The sequence below is a fragment of the Halichoeres trimaculatus genome, unplaced genomic scaffold (assembly GCF_033239565.1).
Source record: "Halichoeres trimaculatus isolate MK-OKI-2021-1 unplaced genomic scaffold, fHalTri1.1 fHalTri1_scaffold_18, whole genome shotgun sequence".
Taxonomy (NCBI): Eukaryota; Metazoa; Chordata; class Actinopteri; order Labriformes; family Labridae; genus Halichoeres; species Halichoeres trimaculatus.
Genome location: NW_027437196.1, coordinates 18,581,075 through 18,599,987, shown reverse-complemented (window position 1 = coordinate 18,599,987; position 18,913 = coordinate 18,581,075). Strand labels below are relative to the sequence as shown.

Below are 18,913 nucleotides of genomic sequence, written 5' to 3'. Positions count from 1 at the left end.
TAGAAGAAGAAGAAGAGAGCAGATAGAGAAAGTGAGAGAAGGAAAAGTTGGAAAGCATAAAGAGGCGTGAGGAAGCTAAAGACTAAATAACAGAATGTGAGAACAAAAGAGCATCTCTGAAAGAGTAATTTGGCAGGACATTTTGGGGGATTTCTCTCTTTGTTTTCCTTGCCATCCCTCTCTATCTTTCATTCTCTTGTTCCCTTTCCTTTTTCAACTTTTGCCCAAGGATATCCCTTTTCAGTGGTCACAGCACAGGCTAAGAGACTAATTCGACAGGCCATTTTTTATGTGTGTGTTTGCCTTCTCTCATTTTCTTCCACCTCTCTCCCTCTTTTGCTCTGGGGTTTGTCCTATTTGAGTGTCAAGTTTCTCAGTGAGTGCACACTGACACTGGTGGTGTTAGCCTAAAGCTCTTGCTACTAATGAGACGTTCAGAAGGACAGACAAACCGCAGACATCATTCAAGGAGCACAGAAAAGAGCAGGATTTGCTTCTGATGGGAGTGACTCCGCTTCATTACCCTCCTATACCCTCTTTTTGACGTGGTTGTACTGCCACTAACTCCATCGCCTCTTGTTTCCTCCCTTGCTGTGATTACCCTCTTTCTTTTCTCAGACTCTTCCTCAGTTTCTCTTTGGCTGCTTAATTCTTTGGATCTTTGTCTAATTTGGGGCATCAGTAAAAGAGCACACACACCCTTTAGCCTCATGGGCTTTACATGGCAGAGTCGGAAAGTTGAATTTCTCCCTGTCTAGTTGGCAAAGGATTTTTGTTAACCTGATTTTTAAGAGTTCGGAAATAAAAATATGCTAATGTGGTTACATCATCCAAAAGGTTCCCTGTGCCTCTGGTGGGCAGACTAATGGAGTTTAGCACACTTGGTGAGAGGAATTTAAATAAGAGCTTTGGAAAGTGATTTTTCAGGCTCTGCATCATGTACCAAACAAGTGGTGTGGATCAGATATGTGTTAAAGCTCGTGTGTGTGCGTGTTTGTGTGTGCGTGCAAGACAGGTGAAAAGGAGAGAGATAAGAGGGCTGTGAAGGTCAAGTAAATGCCATCACTCAAGACAGCACTAAAGAGCAAGTTTGTTGGTCACATTACGATGAGATCCTCAACCTTAGCACACACTCTTACACTCAGCCGTGATTCTGTTGATAATTCAGTGTTTATGTCTGCTAGGGCTTTTATTATGAATAAATGTGCCAGTGTGTGTGTAGATGTTTAGAAATACTGGAAACCCCTGTGTGTGTTCAATGAGTGTGGGGTCTGTGTCACAGCTTTTAAGGCTAATTCTCTTTCTAAAAGGAGGCATATTGGCTGCTGTTCCAGCCTGAGTCACCCACATATTGATTTCAAGGCTCTGTGATTTATTGCAAACTCCCTGAAGAACATGTTTATTGTGTGTTGTTTTCCTTTTTTTTTTACTTCCATGTTGATGCTTCTGTGTACACATACCTTGGTCGTAACGACAGATGAGAGAGATCCACCCCACATTGTCTGTCTTAGTGTTTTGCAGCCAGAGAAACTAGGCCCCTACCTCACATTAACACCTTAATGTATCACTGATGAGTGGCTTTAACACAAAAGGGATAAAAGGTAACAACTTCTGTGCCACTGCTTCTATCCCCAAACCAAACCCTTCTCACTCACCAGGGCAGAGAGAGATCGCTTTTTGTGTATTCTTCATCACTATTATTTTATTAGTTTTGATGTATTTTTAGAATCTATAGCTCACCACACAGATATCTGATTGAGCAGGAAAGTTTCTAGAATTGTCCTCCTGCTACTAGCAAATTGCCTTGCAGGCAAACTTTCCATTTTTCATTGCATGGGAATGGCTGGCTAATGAGTCATTTGAGTGACAAATCTAACTGTTAACAATCCCACAGTGTTGCGGAAGCTGCTGTGAGAGTGGTTATTCACTGAGCTGTTGTTAGGGGAACAAAACTTTTGCTAAATTGGTCTGAAGTATTTCTGTCGAGGTCTGTCTCCTTGAAAATTGGGTTAACTTGCATCGATATGAAGATAGGTTTGGGATTGGAATGAAACATGCTGAGTGCTGTCATCTACATTAGGCCAATCAAATGTGAGGTGGGTTTGGTGTCTGTTTTAAGAGATAAAACAGGCAGGTTTCAAATGTAATCATACTGGTGCCCATCTGATAGGGGATTTTATTATAATCATTATTCTACTTTTATTTTACAATTTTTCTATTAACAGATATCTCAATGATCTAGTCTAAATTTTTCACTTTCAGGTTTCCAGAATGCACCAGAAATGATCCATCTCCCCTTCATTCTACCTTTGTAATAGATAAGATACCATTTTGGGAAATGTAATAAACCAAGAAATGATAGTATTGATTTTCTCACATAGTCTGGATGTGGCTTTCATTTTTCTCTTGATGTGAACATGCAAGCTCTTTTTTTTGTGCTAATTGGACTGTAAATGTTGTCGCACACAGATGAGGGAGTTGTGGCAGGAGGTTGTTGTTTTTTGATCACTGGCTACATTGGAATCCGTGAAAAGCTGGCTCATGTCCCCGTGTTGTTATTAGACAATCGCTGAGGAGTCCCAAGATTGTATTGGCTTTAAAATATGTGCTAACTGATGGTATGAATTTTGTTTGACAGATTAATTCAAGCAGTAACAGTAATGATCTGAAGGTCTTTCCTGCTCTGATATCAATTTCTCTCTTTTCACTCATTGAACCTTTCCTCCTGTTCAACACCGGTCTTTGTTGTTTATCCTGGACATGTGGATGATATTTATACATCCATATGGAACCATGGTTGTCTTTTCCCAACAACCTGTTATTCTCTATGTCTGCCTTTCTTACTTTTTTCTCTCTTCTTTTCTTAAATTTTGTTCCACTCCTATCCTCCTTTCCTCTTGTCCTTTCCGTCCTTCCTCACCTCTTTTCCTTGAATCCCTTTCTGTAAATCCCTGTAGACCTGACCCAGCGTATCCATGACCAGGTCCTAAGTTATGTCCTCTGTCCCTACTTTCCCACCATAGCTCCCTCCTCCCCTGGTGTCGACTCCGCCCCTTTGCAGCGCACAGGAAGTCACGGTACAGCCACAGGGAACTACAGCCGTGGCGGGAATAACAACTATGCTACAGTGGGACCAGGCTACACAAGTGGAGGCAGCGGGGGTGACTTATATGGTTCAGACCCCTATGTGGCGGATCCTTATCGCACCCTGCAGTACTGCCCTTCGGTGGTGGAATCGCCCTACAGCAAATCTGGACCTGCCCTGCCGCCAGAAGGCAGCCTGCAGCGTTCCCCTTCCATTGACTCGATTCAGAAGGACCCCAGGTAAGATGAAAGGGGTGTGGAATGTATGTGTTTGGCATGTGTATCAGAAAACATGAGCGTGAGTCCATTGAAATACACAAGACAGCAGTTTTTAAACCCTACGAACCATTCTAGATGTGTGTGAAATAGTGCATCATTGGTGTGAGAGCGAGTCAGTTTGTGTGGTAAGGTGACATTTATACTCATAAACAAGGTGTATTGTTTTGTTTCTAAGGAAAACGTATTGATAATGGTTTAAGGTATTACATTGGATGTTTTCTCAACCCTAACATGAATCTCATGTCATTTTAACTACGATTTTTTTTCAAGTCCCTGGGAACTTATCATTTAAAAAGAGCTTTTGGTGTTCTATAATATTCACTGCATTAACCTGTACTGACTGTGTGGGTCCATTGAATGTGTTGAAAACTCATGATAATCACTTCCACTCTGACTGTTGGTGTGTCTGGAGGTTTGAGTGATCAGTTAAGTTACATGATGTGCATTATGCGTAATGTGAGGTACAATCATCGTGCCTGCTGCAAAGGAGTCACTGGCTCCAAAATATCTGCAACACATGCTATAATCAGGATATTTACTGACCCAACTCTCTACAACTGTTTACCTGAGCTTGCAGCAACAGGTGTGAGAGTTTAGTATCTTGGTTTGGGTGCATTGTGGACAGATGTCGTCCTGTTATTGTCTTTATGTACAACATCATCATAGTGCATGTTGGGCTTCTCTTGCCTGCATTTGTTGTGAAATCTTTGAACGTAAAACACAGTGTATAACATCCCTTAAAGTTTCTGGCAGGGACTGATGCTGAACAAGATGACACTTTAAAGGTAAACTTGTAAGTTAACATAACATTCAAACTGGCTCCTCCTCTTTGGATCAGTGCCAGCAGCAGCGCACACCCACTGCCTCCAATTGAAGCTACATGATCACATTCACCAGCCTAGCACCCATCTGTAGTATTGTGTTTTTATGTGGAGAATTCTTGAGAACCATGCACCTGACTTGGCATGGTAGCAAAGGCCAGTCACAGGTACTTGATACATACCTGGTTAGCAGAAAGCCAACTTGCGGCGCTCTTGGTCCCGAGCTGCTCTCCTGGTGCTGTGAAGTTGAGCCAAGCTTCACTTTCACTTTCTTTACGAAAAAGCTTTATCTGTTTGGCATTCCATTTCACTTTGGTTGTGTCTTTTTCCCTCTGTGCCTCATCCACTATCATAGCTGCTCTGATCAGCTTCCTCTCCCGATCATCAACAGGCTAAGTGTCTTGTGCACCAGGCGATCTGTGGTTGGTTGATGTAACCATGCCTACTCTATGCCCAGAAACATGTCAGTACAACCAAAACTTCAATATACAGGCCGAGGAGAGGTTTGAGGTAGACACAGACACTGACACACATGTAAAGAGGCCCTGTAGGAGACGATTGAGCATGATTATTTCTGTAAAACTTGACTTTTTTTCTGTTTAGGTATATTCTGTAGACTCTACCTTTGATGTACATGTTGGCAAAAATGTGCCGGTCCTCATGTAAAAGCAATAGTATTGTTAGAGTTTTAAAAAGAGAGAGAGAAAAATGCTACAAACACAATGAAACGATCTCTTTTGTTTAAAATTCAAGTCTTCAGCCCAAGTTTGTGTCATCAGTTCAAGTTGAGTCGCAATTCCTGAAAATCAGAACATAAGACTTGAGTCCCAGACTCCAGTTCCACAGCATTGTCTTGAAGTAGATGTGCAGCAAAGGGTCAAGGACAGGAGTCAGACTAGTCCCTAGAGAACTGTAGTGCCTGTCTGTTTGACACCGGCTCCCCCAAATGAGCTAAAACATAACCCCACCTTCACCATTTTTTGTCTGGTCTAAGCAGAAAATCTTTTTAAGGTAAAAAACAACAAAAATGCTTGAATGTACAGCACAGTCATTAATGAGTCAGACAAACACACACTGGCACAGGTCATAACCACTTATTCTTTTCCTCCAAACATGTCTCTCCCTGAAGAAAAAAAACACAAAAGTCTTGTGTTTATGAACTTAATTCAATATGATTATATACTTAATACCCAGTATGTTCATATATAAGTTTTATTTTGTGAAAAAAAAAAACTGCTGTGATAGCCTGTTGGGATAGCACTCAAGCATCACCACACATCACTACTTTTTCTGATGCTGTCTTAAATCAGGCTTCTTAGCTAGAAACAGCTCTGAGTGAAGACATGCAGGAAGTTGTAGGTGTTTGCATATCGCTTCAGGAATGTGTAGATGGTTAATACATCACAATCCCAGAGGGCTGTATCGACTAATGGGTTCATATACTTCAAGACAGATAGAAAAACACTGCAGTGATTTATAACTCTGTGAGGAAGGTTTTAATAACCCCCAAAAGTTCATGCATACAACGATCACTTTATCTGCTATCGAGAGACCCTTCAGGGGAAATTACGATGTAGCCCACTGAAAGAAATGCACCAGGAATGTTTGCTCGCTAATGAATAAATGTCCACTCAGTGTGCTGGCAGATTAATTTGCAAATTATTTGAGCAATGTCTTCTCTCTTTTGCCAGTTAAACCCACACATTTGACTCTTTATTACACCCCAATGAAGAAAACAGACACAACAGATGTAAAGCAATCGTAATAGAAGACCTTCCTTCTTTATTTTACACACCCGATGCATTAAAAGCTCCATTTCACCCCCTCAAAGTGTCACATTGCGTAGAAAAAAATTCCCCCGTGCTGTGATCGCTTCAGTCCTTTCGTCGCCACAATTAACCAAAGCGCACTCTCTCCTCTTTGTATATGTTTCACAGGACCTTTGATGTATATTTCCTTTAATTATAGAGTGAAAGAGGCTGAGACGTGAGTGAATCAAGCCTCAGCAGCAGTTGTCAATCACAGGAGCGAGAGACAGAGATATTCAAAAAGATGACAGAATAAGAGCAAGGGGATGGGAGAGATTGATCGAGAACAATGAGAGAATGGATGAAAAGAGAAGAAATAGCAAATGTCATGCACACAGTCATTTAAATGTACAATCTTCACACTCTTCAGTATTGTGAGGTTGATAATGAGGTCATGGCAGTGTATTATTAATGGAATCTCAAGGACTGGGTGAAGACTTTCTTTGTTTCACACAAAAAAACATTTTCTCTGATGTAGAAAAAAAATGAAGATTTGAATTAGATTTTGCGAATGTTTTTCAACTTGTATAAAATAAACAACTTTACTTTGACTCATGGAAGTCACTTCACCTTTCTCTTTGGAAAGAGTACACCTTTCCCTTTTAATACTTGCACCAAGCGGAGGAAGCCTTTGTTTTTTGTACTCTGCTGCAGCATATTGTGTGTATACAAAGAACATTCTCTCTGAATTCACCAAGAGAGGATGCAACAACATGTTTTCCTTTCTGTAAGTGAATCAATAACAGCCAGCTTTGTGCCAAAGACAAGGAAGTCACACAACAACCAACTTAGTTGCAGCAGACAGTAGAAGTAAGTTTTTCACACCAGACAGTATGAACAAAGTGTGAACAAGTGAGGACAGGTAAGCCAGGTGGAGGACTGTTTTGATGTATAGTGCAACTCTTGACATAAAGACAGAAGAAGTGGATTGTGAAATGTGAATGAATTATGCATATCATAGAGCCTTTAAACTTACAAAGGAGACCGAAAGGGATACTGGTGTCAACATGAAGACTGACTATATAGTTGGAAGTTTCTAGCAGAGGGTTGGTGTCTGTCAAACAGGCAAACTTAATTCTATTGAAAGCGTCTCCGAGTGTTTTAGAAAAGTGCATCAGTAAAATGTATTATCATTATTATACTCAACAGCCTTTGTCTGTTTTCCCAGGAAGAGATTTGAGGGATACATTTGATTGTTGAAAAACTAGGAAGGCATGTTTCTCTGAAAAAATAACAAACAATGTGCAGCACATGGCCAGTGATCTAATAAGATCAGCCTAACTGGAATGTTGAAATGTAGTATAACTTTGTAGTAGCTGTCATACATGTGGAAGCTGTTTCTTAACCATTAAAAAACAAAGTAAAAAAAGCACCACCAACTACAATCAAAACTTTTGTGTTAACATCCATGACCTAAAAAAAGTACACTCTGTTACAGCCATAAAAGGTTTTTGTGTGGGACTCTTTGAAAATTATTTCACATGAGCGCAAGAGCAAACTCTTCCAGGGAAAGATAACATATAATGAGACTATGACAACAATGCACAAACATTTGCTTGCACCACCACCCCACCCCCCACCCCCAGGGGAAAATTTTTGGAGTTTTGGTTAGATGGTATTTTTTAATCATTGTCGAATAGTCTTTTGTGATTACTAAACTTTATTTTTGGTTGAACTGTGTTTTCAAATTACATCACTGTTTATTTATATTTCTGGGGAAGAGAAAAAAAAATAAACACACTTGTATTCATTGTACCTTTGTCTAACATTATCATTTATTGCCCCTTAATTGCATCTGTACACTCATGATGATTGCAAATTACCATTTGCAAATTGTAAATGTTTGTAAATACATTTTTGCTTTGGTTCTAAAAATCCTGATTTTGGCATTTTGAATGGCAATCTAGTTCTTGTGAGATAAAGTTATTTTTTTTACATCAGCATTTACATCACACCCACCTTAACATCCAGATCTGAACATTTCGCCTGTGCAGAGTCCACTATTTGTAAAGATAAAAGTTACAGCCACAGGAGGCTCAATTTTGAATCCTCATCATAAATTTGTCAACTTTTAAATAGAGGCTGTTTAGATACTATACAAGATGCTATAGGAATATAACTGTACAAACACACTCAGAAACACAAACTATTATCTTTTCCGTACTTGCAAGAAAGTGTTGAGTATCGGCCCTTTGGAGTCATTAGCACTCTAACTTGCATACAGAAGTACACATAAGAGATCGCTGAGTCTCCCTTAATGCTTTAAGCCTCATATACTGCAAATCCACAGAGCCAGAAAGACATCTTGTTTTTCCTCCTCTCACACTTTATCTAAGACAATAAACCTCACCCAACCACTGTTGGATAAAAGCAGCCATTTTTTTTCAGGGTTTCAATATTCAGAGCGTTCTTTTATGTGTTCAGCGCACCCTGCAGTGTTCAATAAAACCTTATTTAATTAAAAGTTACAAAGTTTTTTTTATGACTATTCTAAAAATTAGACTTTACTAGCTGGAGTCTGGTGGTGTTGAACAGCTTTAGACTCAGCATGTTTTTTACTTTTATTAATTTAGGATAGCCATTCGCTCCAAGTGTGTTGGAACCACGGGTAGCCAAAGTACATAAAACCTCAAAGTTAAATTGCAGTAATGAGTTTTTTGTTCTTTTTTTTTTTTTGTCTGAGTCCTTAATACAGTATAATTGATCAGAGCTCACTGCTGTGACTACAACCTGGAACAAACAACAATATCCCAAAGTGCTTTAATTACATATTTTACTCTAAATCAAAATTCCCATCCCATTCATCACATGCTTTTTCAAACCCATGTTTTTTAGTAGTGAGATTGACTGTGTGAATGTACGCATAATTTACATTAAAAACTAAATTTCTATTCTATTCATCATGTCCGCTAACTTTGCCAGGAATAGTGACGTTAGCTTACTTCAGGATCCACTGCTCATGTGTCTCCTTGTTTGGTGAGCTTGTGATCATGTGCTTTCATATTTGCCAGTAATGTGGCAGTGGCAGTAGTGTCCTATGAAGTTAGACAATCTCCAGTTAAACACACAAACTTCTTAGCAAGCAGCATCCTCCGGTCTAAGAATATGAAAAAATGCGGAAGTGCTAAAATCTGCTGTTTCTTGAGAGTCTGCTTGAGGCTGGCTCCGGAAATACCAGAAGTCACATACACACCAATCCAAAAGGTGTTTCAAAGCAGAAATTAACCTATTTACAGCCTGGTTCAAAAAACGTCTCCTGTCTGAGTCACTAATTTGCACACAGTGTACTGGTGGGGGTGGATTTTTTTTTTCCAACTTGGCCGTTCAGAGGATATTAAGATCGTGAGCTCGCCCAATCAGAGGCACAGCTCAGGGTCACGTGACAGTCAGGCAGCCTATAGCTGTAGGCGAAGCCCCTGCCACTACAAATATGGCGCTATAGCTGATGTGCTGTATTTACCGTTTCAGAAATAGACGGCTGACGTCAAGGAGACTATGCTTCTTAGCCATAGTTTTGTTTGAGACCACAGCAGAATGCCTCTGTGTTTCTTACTTATGCTTGACGTGAACAAAAAATGTTGACAACCTGAGGGCTGATTGATTGAGATAAGACGATACTGAGAATGTAGTTAATTGTCGTAGTTTTCTTTGTAAAACTGCTACAAATAAAAATATACTCTGATTTTTTTTCATAGTTTAAGTGATCTTATTATAAACACTAAATAACATTAGAATATTTATAAATTCACACATTTAGTTTTTTCAATAGTCTGTAAACGGTAAGCTACTTAATGTCATTTAAATGGATCTATGTGTAACATGTCCTCTTGTCATTAGCTTAAATGGTCTCCTACTCAGACTTCACTCTCTCTCTGGCTGTAATTGGATCTTGCTGAGCTAACATGAAGTGCTAAATGAGTTAGCAGCAATTAGAGACGAGAAACACTCTGAGTGAGGGCAGAGGTTATATGTGTGTGTGAAAAGTGTGTGAAGGAGTGCATTGTGCGGAGAAGACCATGATTTTTACTCTTATTAATCAGGGTATTTCATACTTAACTCTGTGTGTGTCTGTGTGTGTGTAACATGCACATGTGGAGGTGCGTGTGTAAAGCAGCAAGAAACCCAGTTAGGAGGAGCAGAAGAGTAAGTGCATCAGAGCAGAGGTGAGGACAGCGACACAAAGAGAAAACTCAATAACTGCTAATGGATATGAGGAAAGAGAGGAAGGAAGGAAGGAAGAGAGGGAGATAAGGAGAAGGAGGAGTGTATAGGATGCTTAAAAGAAGGAGGCATCTAAACACAGCAGAAGTAAAAGGAGAGCACATGGAAAGATTAGAAAGGTTAGAAAAACAGAGGGAAGGAGAAAGTGGGATGAATGAGGATTGAGATGGAGGGGATAAATCAATAGAGTAAACAAGACAGAGAAGAGAAGTGGAGAGAAATGTGTTACCCTTTTGTGTTTTTGCATTTTCCTTTCAAACCCTCTCTTGAACTAAGTACCCTACTGTTGTCTCCTCTGAATATAAAATTAAAGGAACAATGAAAAGATCAAGTTGAAGTTAATAATCAGAAAACATTCAGAGCAAACACTGATATACAAAAACAAATATTAAAGAAACACAAAGGGCACTCTTAAGTGAGGAAAGAAGCTCAGAGACATTTGTTTAGGTAAAAGGAGGAACGGACCTGTGGGACTAAAGGAAGAATTAGACTGGGAGATGGGAACAATGCAAGGCACAGTCAGGTGTGAATAAGGCCATGGTGGATAAAGAGATGGACATTAGCTTAGGGAGCAAGGGACCAGGAAGGAAGGGGCCATGTTTCAAAGCTCAATAGGTCAGGTAGCAGGTGAGAAAACATCATGAATGAGGACTTGCAGTGAATGAGGAGAGGTACTCTGAAGTAAAAAGCAAGGATTGACAGGAAGATGAGGAAAAGCTGTACAATTTGTCAAATCTGGGAGTGAAGTATTGTTTTATCTGTGGGGGTGTGCTCGACTTATCTCATCAAACACTCAATCAGCCTGAAACGTGGTAGACACTGCACTTCAGGATAAGAGAAATCAAACTCCTCTCACTAAAATCAAATCGGCTCTTTTATATTCTGCTCCAAAAAATTGTTAGTTTCACTAATTTTTGATGTTTTGTGTTGGTTTCCTTGTATCAAGAGCATGAATGGAAATTCTGTTCTGGTACTGACCAATACATTTTACTATGTGTCTTCCTGCATACAGACAAAGACCTTACATTTTACATTAAAGAGCAGTTTCATATGCATAACTTACATTGTAGAAGTAAAAGTAGGCTAAGGGCCAATCCCAATTGTTACTCTTTACTCTTCCCCTTCATCTTACCCACTCATCTGCCCCTCTGTTTTTGAGGGCCAAGGGGAAGAGGTGAAAACACATCTCTTAGAGACGAGACACCACTGGATTCTCGCTACTTCATCACCTCTAGCTGGCTGTGTCATAGGCAGAGTGACTCTTAAACTCCAAATGGACACATTTAGAACACAAACACATTTAGACGAACTGATATCAGATCACCACGCTGTACAGCATGGCATGCTAAGCTAAGAAAAGCAAATGTTAAGCGAACATTATAGTATTCAGAGGCTTTATTTCTTAGTTTCTGAAAACCATAACGTTTGCTTTTCATAGCTTTTATAGCTGATGCAGCTCCTGAACGCAGCTTAGCTGTCTAAAAATGTGTGAAATGCAGCTCATTGTAGTGAAGTCCATTTGCGAATTGAATTTGTCACCCTGGTCTGACACTGGTGTATTTATTTGCTATAATAGCATTAGGTAGATGAAGATAACGATTGATATCAAAATAAAACCAACAATTCGAAACATGGCTAATAATAACATAAAGAAGCAAAGGCTCAAATATCTAAAAAAAAAAAAAAGAAAAAAAGAAAAAAAGAAAAGAATAGCTTTTTTATGGGAAATTTATCAAACCCCTTGGTTTCAAGTGAAGTCCTAGTTTGTCTTCATTTCAAGGGCTGTATAGCTCTTTCCCTTAGCCCTTCCCCTTCACCTCACAGAGAATTGGGACATCACGTCACTAGATGTGCACGCACAAAAAAACAAGAGCTAAGAGGTAAAACAAGGGCTAAGGAGTTGGAATTGGGATTGGCCCTAAATACCTCAGTGGCCACAGTATTAGCTGAATACAACAGAGCTGCTGACAGGGAAATACTATTTACAGTTGTCTGATATGATGTGATCTGGGATGACATGTCATTGTCACTGCTCGCCATTCAGGGACATTGTTAGCTGACTCTCATCCTGGACTCATCCCTCTGTGTGGAAAATGTGCCATAGTCAGCAGTGACCCTGTGCATACACGCCCATGTGTGTCGAAGAATGGGGTGTGTTTCAGTGCGTGTTCAAGGCTGTGTCAAAGACAGGACAATGGAGACGGTGAACAGCTCTGTGACTGTGTAAAAAAAACCCCACAATGCTCTGCTTCAAAGTCTAAAATACTATTAAATCTTATTGTGTGTGTTTGTTCTTGTGTTTGCATTTGCATGTATTTCTATGTTCTGCAAACAGAGGAGAGAGCAAGAGTTACTCTGCGGTTATTACTCTTGTTGTCAGTTGGGCACAAATGTCAATGTTTATTTATGTTTCTTTGTGCAAGAGAGAGTAAAAGAGCACTTGTATTCCTGTCTTGCAACCATTGTCTGTTTGTGTAAGTGCAATTGCTTTGTCTCAGAAACATATGGTTTATGTATGACTCACTAGTGTGATACCTGCTTTAAATGTAAATTGAGTCCCTGGCAGCCTCCACATGTACATGTGTGGTAGGTCTTGGTCATGGGATTACATTCAGATAGGAGATCCCATACTCAATTCAAAACAGAGTCTCTCCATTAACAATACCCAGTTCACAGGAATATACCCCTGGGGATGTCTATAGTATAAAAAGGAAAAGATTCCTCCTGAGTTTCTTGAAGGAGCTAACTACTCACTATACATAAAACTGTAACGTTTTTAGCCTGCACTTAGACTGGGTTTAAAGCTCTTCACTCAGCAGAGCTGTGCTGCTCAAGGTACTTAAAAATCACCTAGCAGTATTAAACCAAAATAAAATCACACTGAAAAAGCTGGATCGAGTTTATATGTTCAAATTCTCCCAAACTATTTAAGAAGTAGCTGGATAGAGATTGCTCCACAAAAGGAGAGTAAATAATATATCCAGAGTGCTGGAACACTGGAAAAAGTAACAACTGTTATTTTTAAAGATGAGTAAATTAACAGGCATATAAAACAAACAAATGTTAAAATAAAAACAGCAACTTATTTGTAATATCTTAACAATATCTCTGAAATTCTGCCAATTACTGTCGCACAAATAATAAGGGCTCGGAATTCTTATGCAATGCATTCCCTGCGTAATTAGAATAACATGAATCCCTGCTCTTGCTGTGTTTCTTTTAAGAAACTCCAACTACTCTTTGCATTTCTGTCAGCAAAAACTGAAATCTGATCATGTGCTTGATTTATTTTTGTTTTAAATTGTCTTATGAGACTTCATATTAGCCACATTATCCTGACAATTACAGAAAAGGGGCTTATTTCAAGGTAATACTAGACAAAGATGATGGCTGAATTGCTTGTAAAGTAAAAACATATATCCATCAATCAGGTAAGAGTACTGTCTTAGTCAAGTTTCTCAAAATAAGAAAAAATGTCTTGTGACAAGAACAAAACCACTTATTTTTCCTCATCAAGCTGACAAATTTTTGTCTTTCAGTGCCTTGAAATAAGAGGTTTCTCTGGAATTGGAAGATAACTTTTACTTATATTAAGACAAAAAACACTTGCTTGGATTTATTTTTTCTTTTCTTTTTTTCCTTTTTTCTTTTTCTTTGTTTGCAGTGCTTTCTCTGCATAAGAAGGGCATTTTTTAGTGCCCTCAAACATTATTTTGACATAGGCACAAAACGCAGAGTGCAAATGAATTGAAGCCATAATGTAGAACCAAAAGAGAAAGGGCAAGCGGAATGGGAAATGTTGTCGGGGTTGATGGTATGTTCTGTCCACCCATCATCAGCCCCCTGAGCTGGTTCAAGAAGTGTCTTTCCCACTGACCCCCAGAATTAACCACAGAGTTCTGCCATGTGCCATGTTTACATCCCCCACAGCGCAGGAGCTGCATACAGCCTGAGTTTTCTGGTGTGCCCTCTAGGGGAAGCCTCCGGGAAGCTGCATCATGCATACTCATGTACAGTTATGTTTGAGGAGCATCTTGTTTTCTATGTCATCCCAAGGTTAAACAGTAAGAACAAGTCCAGCTTAGTACAAAGCCCATTATTATCATTATTATTATTATTATTACTATTATATTATATTATATTATATTATATTATATTATATTATATTATATTATATTATATTATATTATATTATATTATATTATATTATTACTATTATATTATATTATATTATATTATATTATATTATATTATATTATATTATATTATATTATATTATATTATAGTATATTATATTATATTACATTATATTACATTATATTATATTATATTATATTATATTATATTATATTATATTATATTATATTATATTATATTATATTATGAATAGTAGTAGTAGTAGTATAAGTGGTAGTACACTATTTCAGCACTATGGACAGCAACATACCAGTGCATTTGGTTCACACATTTCAGCACCACAAAGAGATACTGTATTACGCTGGGTGAAAGAAAATTCAGCACCATGGATAGAGCCATAAAGACTCGCTGAGTTCACTGTTGCTAGAGGCCACTCACTGCAGCTCAGACCTGCCACTCCTGCACCTCATTGCAGTAATTACTGTGTATTCGCAAACATGCACAACCCATGCTGGCAACCATTTAGCCCCAAATCCTTCTTTTCTGTTCACAAAAGTACCCTTGAGTTACTTTTACCGGGTATGCATGTGCTTCAGGATGAGCCCAAGCTGTTGAATTGGGAACTTGGATGTTTAACCTTAGGATAACAGCTGCTTGACAATGAGTAACACACAGAGAGAGGACAGCCATTGATAAACCTGATGGTCCTTTTTTTTAGTCCTTTGTTATTTATCTTTATTCTATGTTGTACAAAGAGAAAAGGGAAGAGAGAAAAAAAGAGAAGTGGCATTGAGTGAGAGATAAAAGAATGGTTTAGTAACGGGGGTGACTCAGACAGAGAGGGGCCAAGGGAGAGAGGACAGTAAGGGTGTGAAAAGCAGTCACAGGGTGAGCGAGGGATTTAAAGAAAGAGAAGGCAGGAAGAGGGAGAGACAGATAGAGGAGAGAGGACACACTCTATTGGCTCTCAGCACGGCCCAGGGGTAATTTCCTCTCCACATGAGAAATGCATGCTGGGATATGGAATTACCTCCAAGGGAGGGTAATGATGCATTGCCAGAACCTTGGCCCTGAGGCACAGCTGTGTGTGTGTGAACGTTTCTGTGTGGGTGTGTTTGTGTGTGTGCTTGCATCTGTGCCCTGGCCATCATCTCTGCCTGTTCTGGGTAAATTGCCCATTGTAGTTATTTTCCTTTTCAGAGGTGGGCTATCTGTTTGTGCGCTTGTGTGTGTTTGTGTGTGTGACCTTGGGATGATAACAACGCTGTTTGTCTGCTACGATGAGCTTCCTTCTAAATCTGAGGCCAAGAAGATAAAAGAAAAACTGAAGAGGGACAGACGGACAGATATAAGTGAATTAAGTTGCCTTTGGGCAGCCATTCAGACCCTCTCAAACACACATTAACATTTAAGCATTCAGATTAATGAGAAAACGGCAAATACATCAGATTCATTTAGCACAGGCAAATGCTAATGCTGACAAGATTATCTTTGGATGTCAGGCAGTGAGAGTGTACACACAGACTTTATTGCTTTGCTCACTGTTTCAGTGTATGAAGGACTTTAGCTCATTGCCTGTGTGTGTGTGTGTTTGCGTGTGCACAATCTAATATGCACACTCGGTAATGAATCTGTCATGTTCTTTTGATCCAATCATTGCGTTATTGTTTTTATGGTAATTACTGCCACTAACATTTCTTCGATTAACATCCATCAGACCTTTCTCACACTCTCGCTTTCATATGCAGACACACTCGTGCAAATGCACCTATTCAGCACTAGCAACTGATCTATAGAGGGAGGGGGAAGGTTATTGTATCATTTTCTCAGCTTTTTCATATTTTACAAAAGTAGCTGCTTTCTGTCTGTACCCATCCTCATCCTCCTCATCATCATCCTTCCCTCCCTCTTCCCTCCACCACCCCCTCTCCACTGCTGTCTCCTGACACTGGCGGCATTTGGGGGGGATTATGGGAAAATGTCACACCAGCAGAATTACTGTATATCCTCCCTTCTCCCCATGCCGCACTTTGCTTCACCTCTCCTCTACCTCATACTTTAGAGCAGCACAGCCCTCTAACGGTACGCTATCTACACATTTAATGGCGCACTGGGAGAAGCAAGATTAAAATACCTCTCAGTCTGTAACTTTTAACTTAATATGATTCCAATAAAACTTAAACCATTTAATGTAATTGTTACCTGCAGCAGGTAGTGCAATAACTGTTTGCAGATCTGAATTCTTAACACAGGTTTCCTTACATCAAGGTTGCTGCAGAATAAAACCTATTTATTGTGTTTGAATACCCATGCATTAAAAAGATGAGATGTTAAGGCTCTCTATGTTCTCATCAGGGACCCATTTTCCCCTCATATCTCTCTGTATTACTAAGTGTGGGTATACACTCCACCTGACAGAAATTCTCACAGAGTCCTGTTACATGTGCAGAGTGGTTCTATCAATGTAACTACCCCCATGAGATGGTTTTACCACTATTTTATTTTCCCCTGGACTTCAGTGCAGCCTACCATGAAGTCAGCACCATCGACCTCACACCCAGAGAAATGTATCTTGCTTTAATTACCGCTTTTATTAACACCCACTACAGACGTTTATGTCAAGCAGTTGTACATCTTGTACGACCTGCTATCTCTGAACAAGGCTCAGTCTTCCATGGGGCTGCAGATGTTAAGGTCAGAGAGTTGTATATCTCATGTGCAGGAGAAGGGATCTTGACCTTTCAGCTGAGTTGGAGGAAATCAAGCGTTGAGTGCTTGTTATTGCACCCAGCAGGACTAAGTAATGACCAGAGAACTAAAATAAACCTGTGAATGGGAGAACAGAGGAACAAAAGGTGAGGCTGAGCAGTCGGATGCTGCTGGCTGCTCTCTTATATAAGGAGACAGAGTTATTGAGTAAAGAAAGATCAGTAAAGGTTACATTGTTGAGAGAGATGTGAAGAAATTAGCATGTTTGTTTTGGTTGTTGTGCACCTTTGAAATTTTAATTTCTTGTCAGAGGTGATCACATTTTTCCAAGCTGAAGATGTTTTAAAACACCTTTGGACTGCAATTATCCCCAGATATTTTGCTATGAAAGTCTGCTTACTAAAATTTAACACTCACTCATACACCAACTCCAACTGACCTTGTGCACACTTGAAATATTACACCCCATACGGATGAATCAATTCAGTGTGATGAAAAATGAATCTGAATATGTGGAACAGCAGATGGCTCTACCTACCTTTGACTTCTTGTTTCATCTCTTACGTCTGTATCTGAATGAAAGTGCACAGGCATGGCATCAGTAGGTAAAGATTTTGCATTCAGAGACGCGTCTCCAGTAAAGTAAGTAGTAAAGTATCTGGGCAGCTCATTCACCTTCATAGCATTTCTCCATTTTTCAGTCATCTGTCATCTGTAAATCAGTGGGCCATGTCGCTTTCTTTCTCTCCTTTTGTGAACTCTGTCTCCACACTTTCTCTGCAGGTAACAGACAGAAAGAGACATACAACAGGCAATGTCAAAACCACAGCCTACACAGTAGAAGAGAAGGGCACATATCGACATCAGTGTTTTGTTGTTGTTTTGTTTGTTTCACTTTAATTAGCTCAATAACTTGGTGCAGCAGTTGATAGCCTAGTTTCAAATCCAATTACCATTCCCGATATGTTCCAGATCCCCTGTGTGTATTAGCAAAAACAATAAGTATTGTTTCGTGAGTTGACTGAATCTTACATCCCTAGTTTTCAAACAAGTGTTTTCACAAGATTACCATTTCTATGTAAGTGAAACTATAGTTTACAAGTCTTTTGACAGTCACATACTGTTTTTTTTTAGTTACTTTTATTGGCTTTAAGAAGAAGGAGCAAGACACTGAACAGAGCAGGAAAACAGGGTGAGAAAAGGGAAAGACATGGGGGAAATAGAACACAGGCTAGATTCAAACCCAGGCCGCCTGCTTCAAGGGAATACTGTATTTCTAACATGAAAAGTTACTGTTTTGTTTTGCTCACAGGGCTCTTTATACCTTCAAAATAAACTTTAAGATGAGAAAACTTAAATTTTCCAGTGATGCCTTTCAATAGCAGGATGAATGTCTGTTGTGCACTGTAGCAGAATGCTGTGGGACAAAACTCATACTTGGTCACAGGGCAATTAAAATGAATATGATTCAGCCAGCTGGGGTAGTACTGCTGGATACTGAGAGGAGCATTGTGCCTGAAGGTCAATGATCTGATCTTTAGACTGTTAGAATAAATCTTATTAGCAAAGTCAAACGACACCACTTGAACTTCCTTTCTTACAACCCCCCACTGTAGCGCTCTTGTGCAAAACCTTTAACCCTTGAACTTTTGTAGTGGAGCTCCTCAGAGGCATCTGGGTCAGACTGTGTGTACGTGTGTGTGTGTGTGTGTGTGTGTGTGTGTGTGTGTGTGTGTGTGTGTGTGTGTGTGTGTGTGTGTGTGTGTGTGTGTGTGTGTGTGTGTGTGTGTACATATGTGTGTGTGTGTGTCTTTGAGAGAGAGCCAGAGTGAAAGGGAAAGAAAGAGTGTGGCG

At 39.5% G+C, this 18,913-nt stretch overlaps 1 protein-coding gene across 3 annotated transcripts in view; it reads left to right on the top strand.

The window, feature by feature from the left end:
* Nucleotides 1-18,913, top strand: part of ctnnd2a (catenin (cadherin-associated protein), delta 2a) — a 338,809-nt gene that overhangs the window by 185,405 nt on the left and 134,491 nt on the right. For 2 of the 3 annotated variants that reach the window (XM_074693201.1, XM_074693199.1), the window contains exon 12: nucleotides 2,958-3,324. In XM_074693201.1, coding sequence (XP_074549302.1) covers nucleotides 2,958-3,324 — 367 coding nt within the window. The remainder of the gene's footprint in view (nucleotides 1-2,957; nucleotides 3,325-18,913) is intronic. The other variant, XM_074693200.1, reaches the window with a different exon arrangement.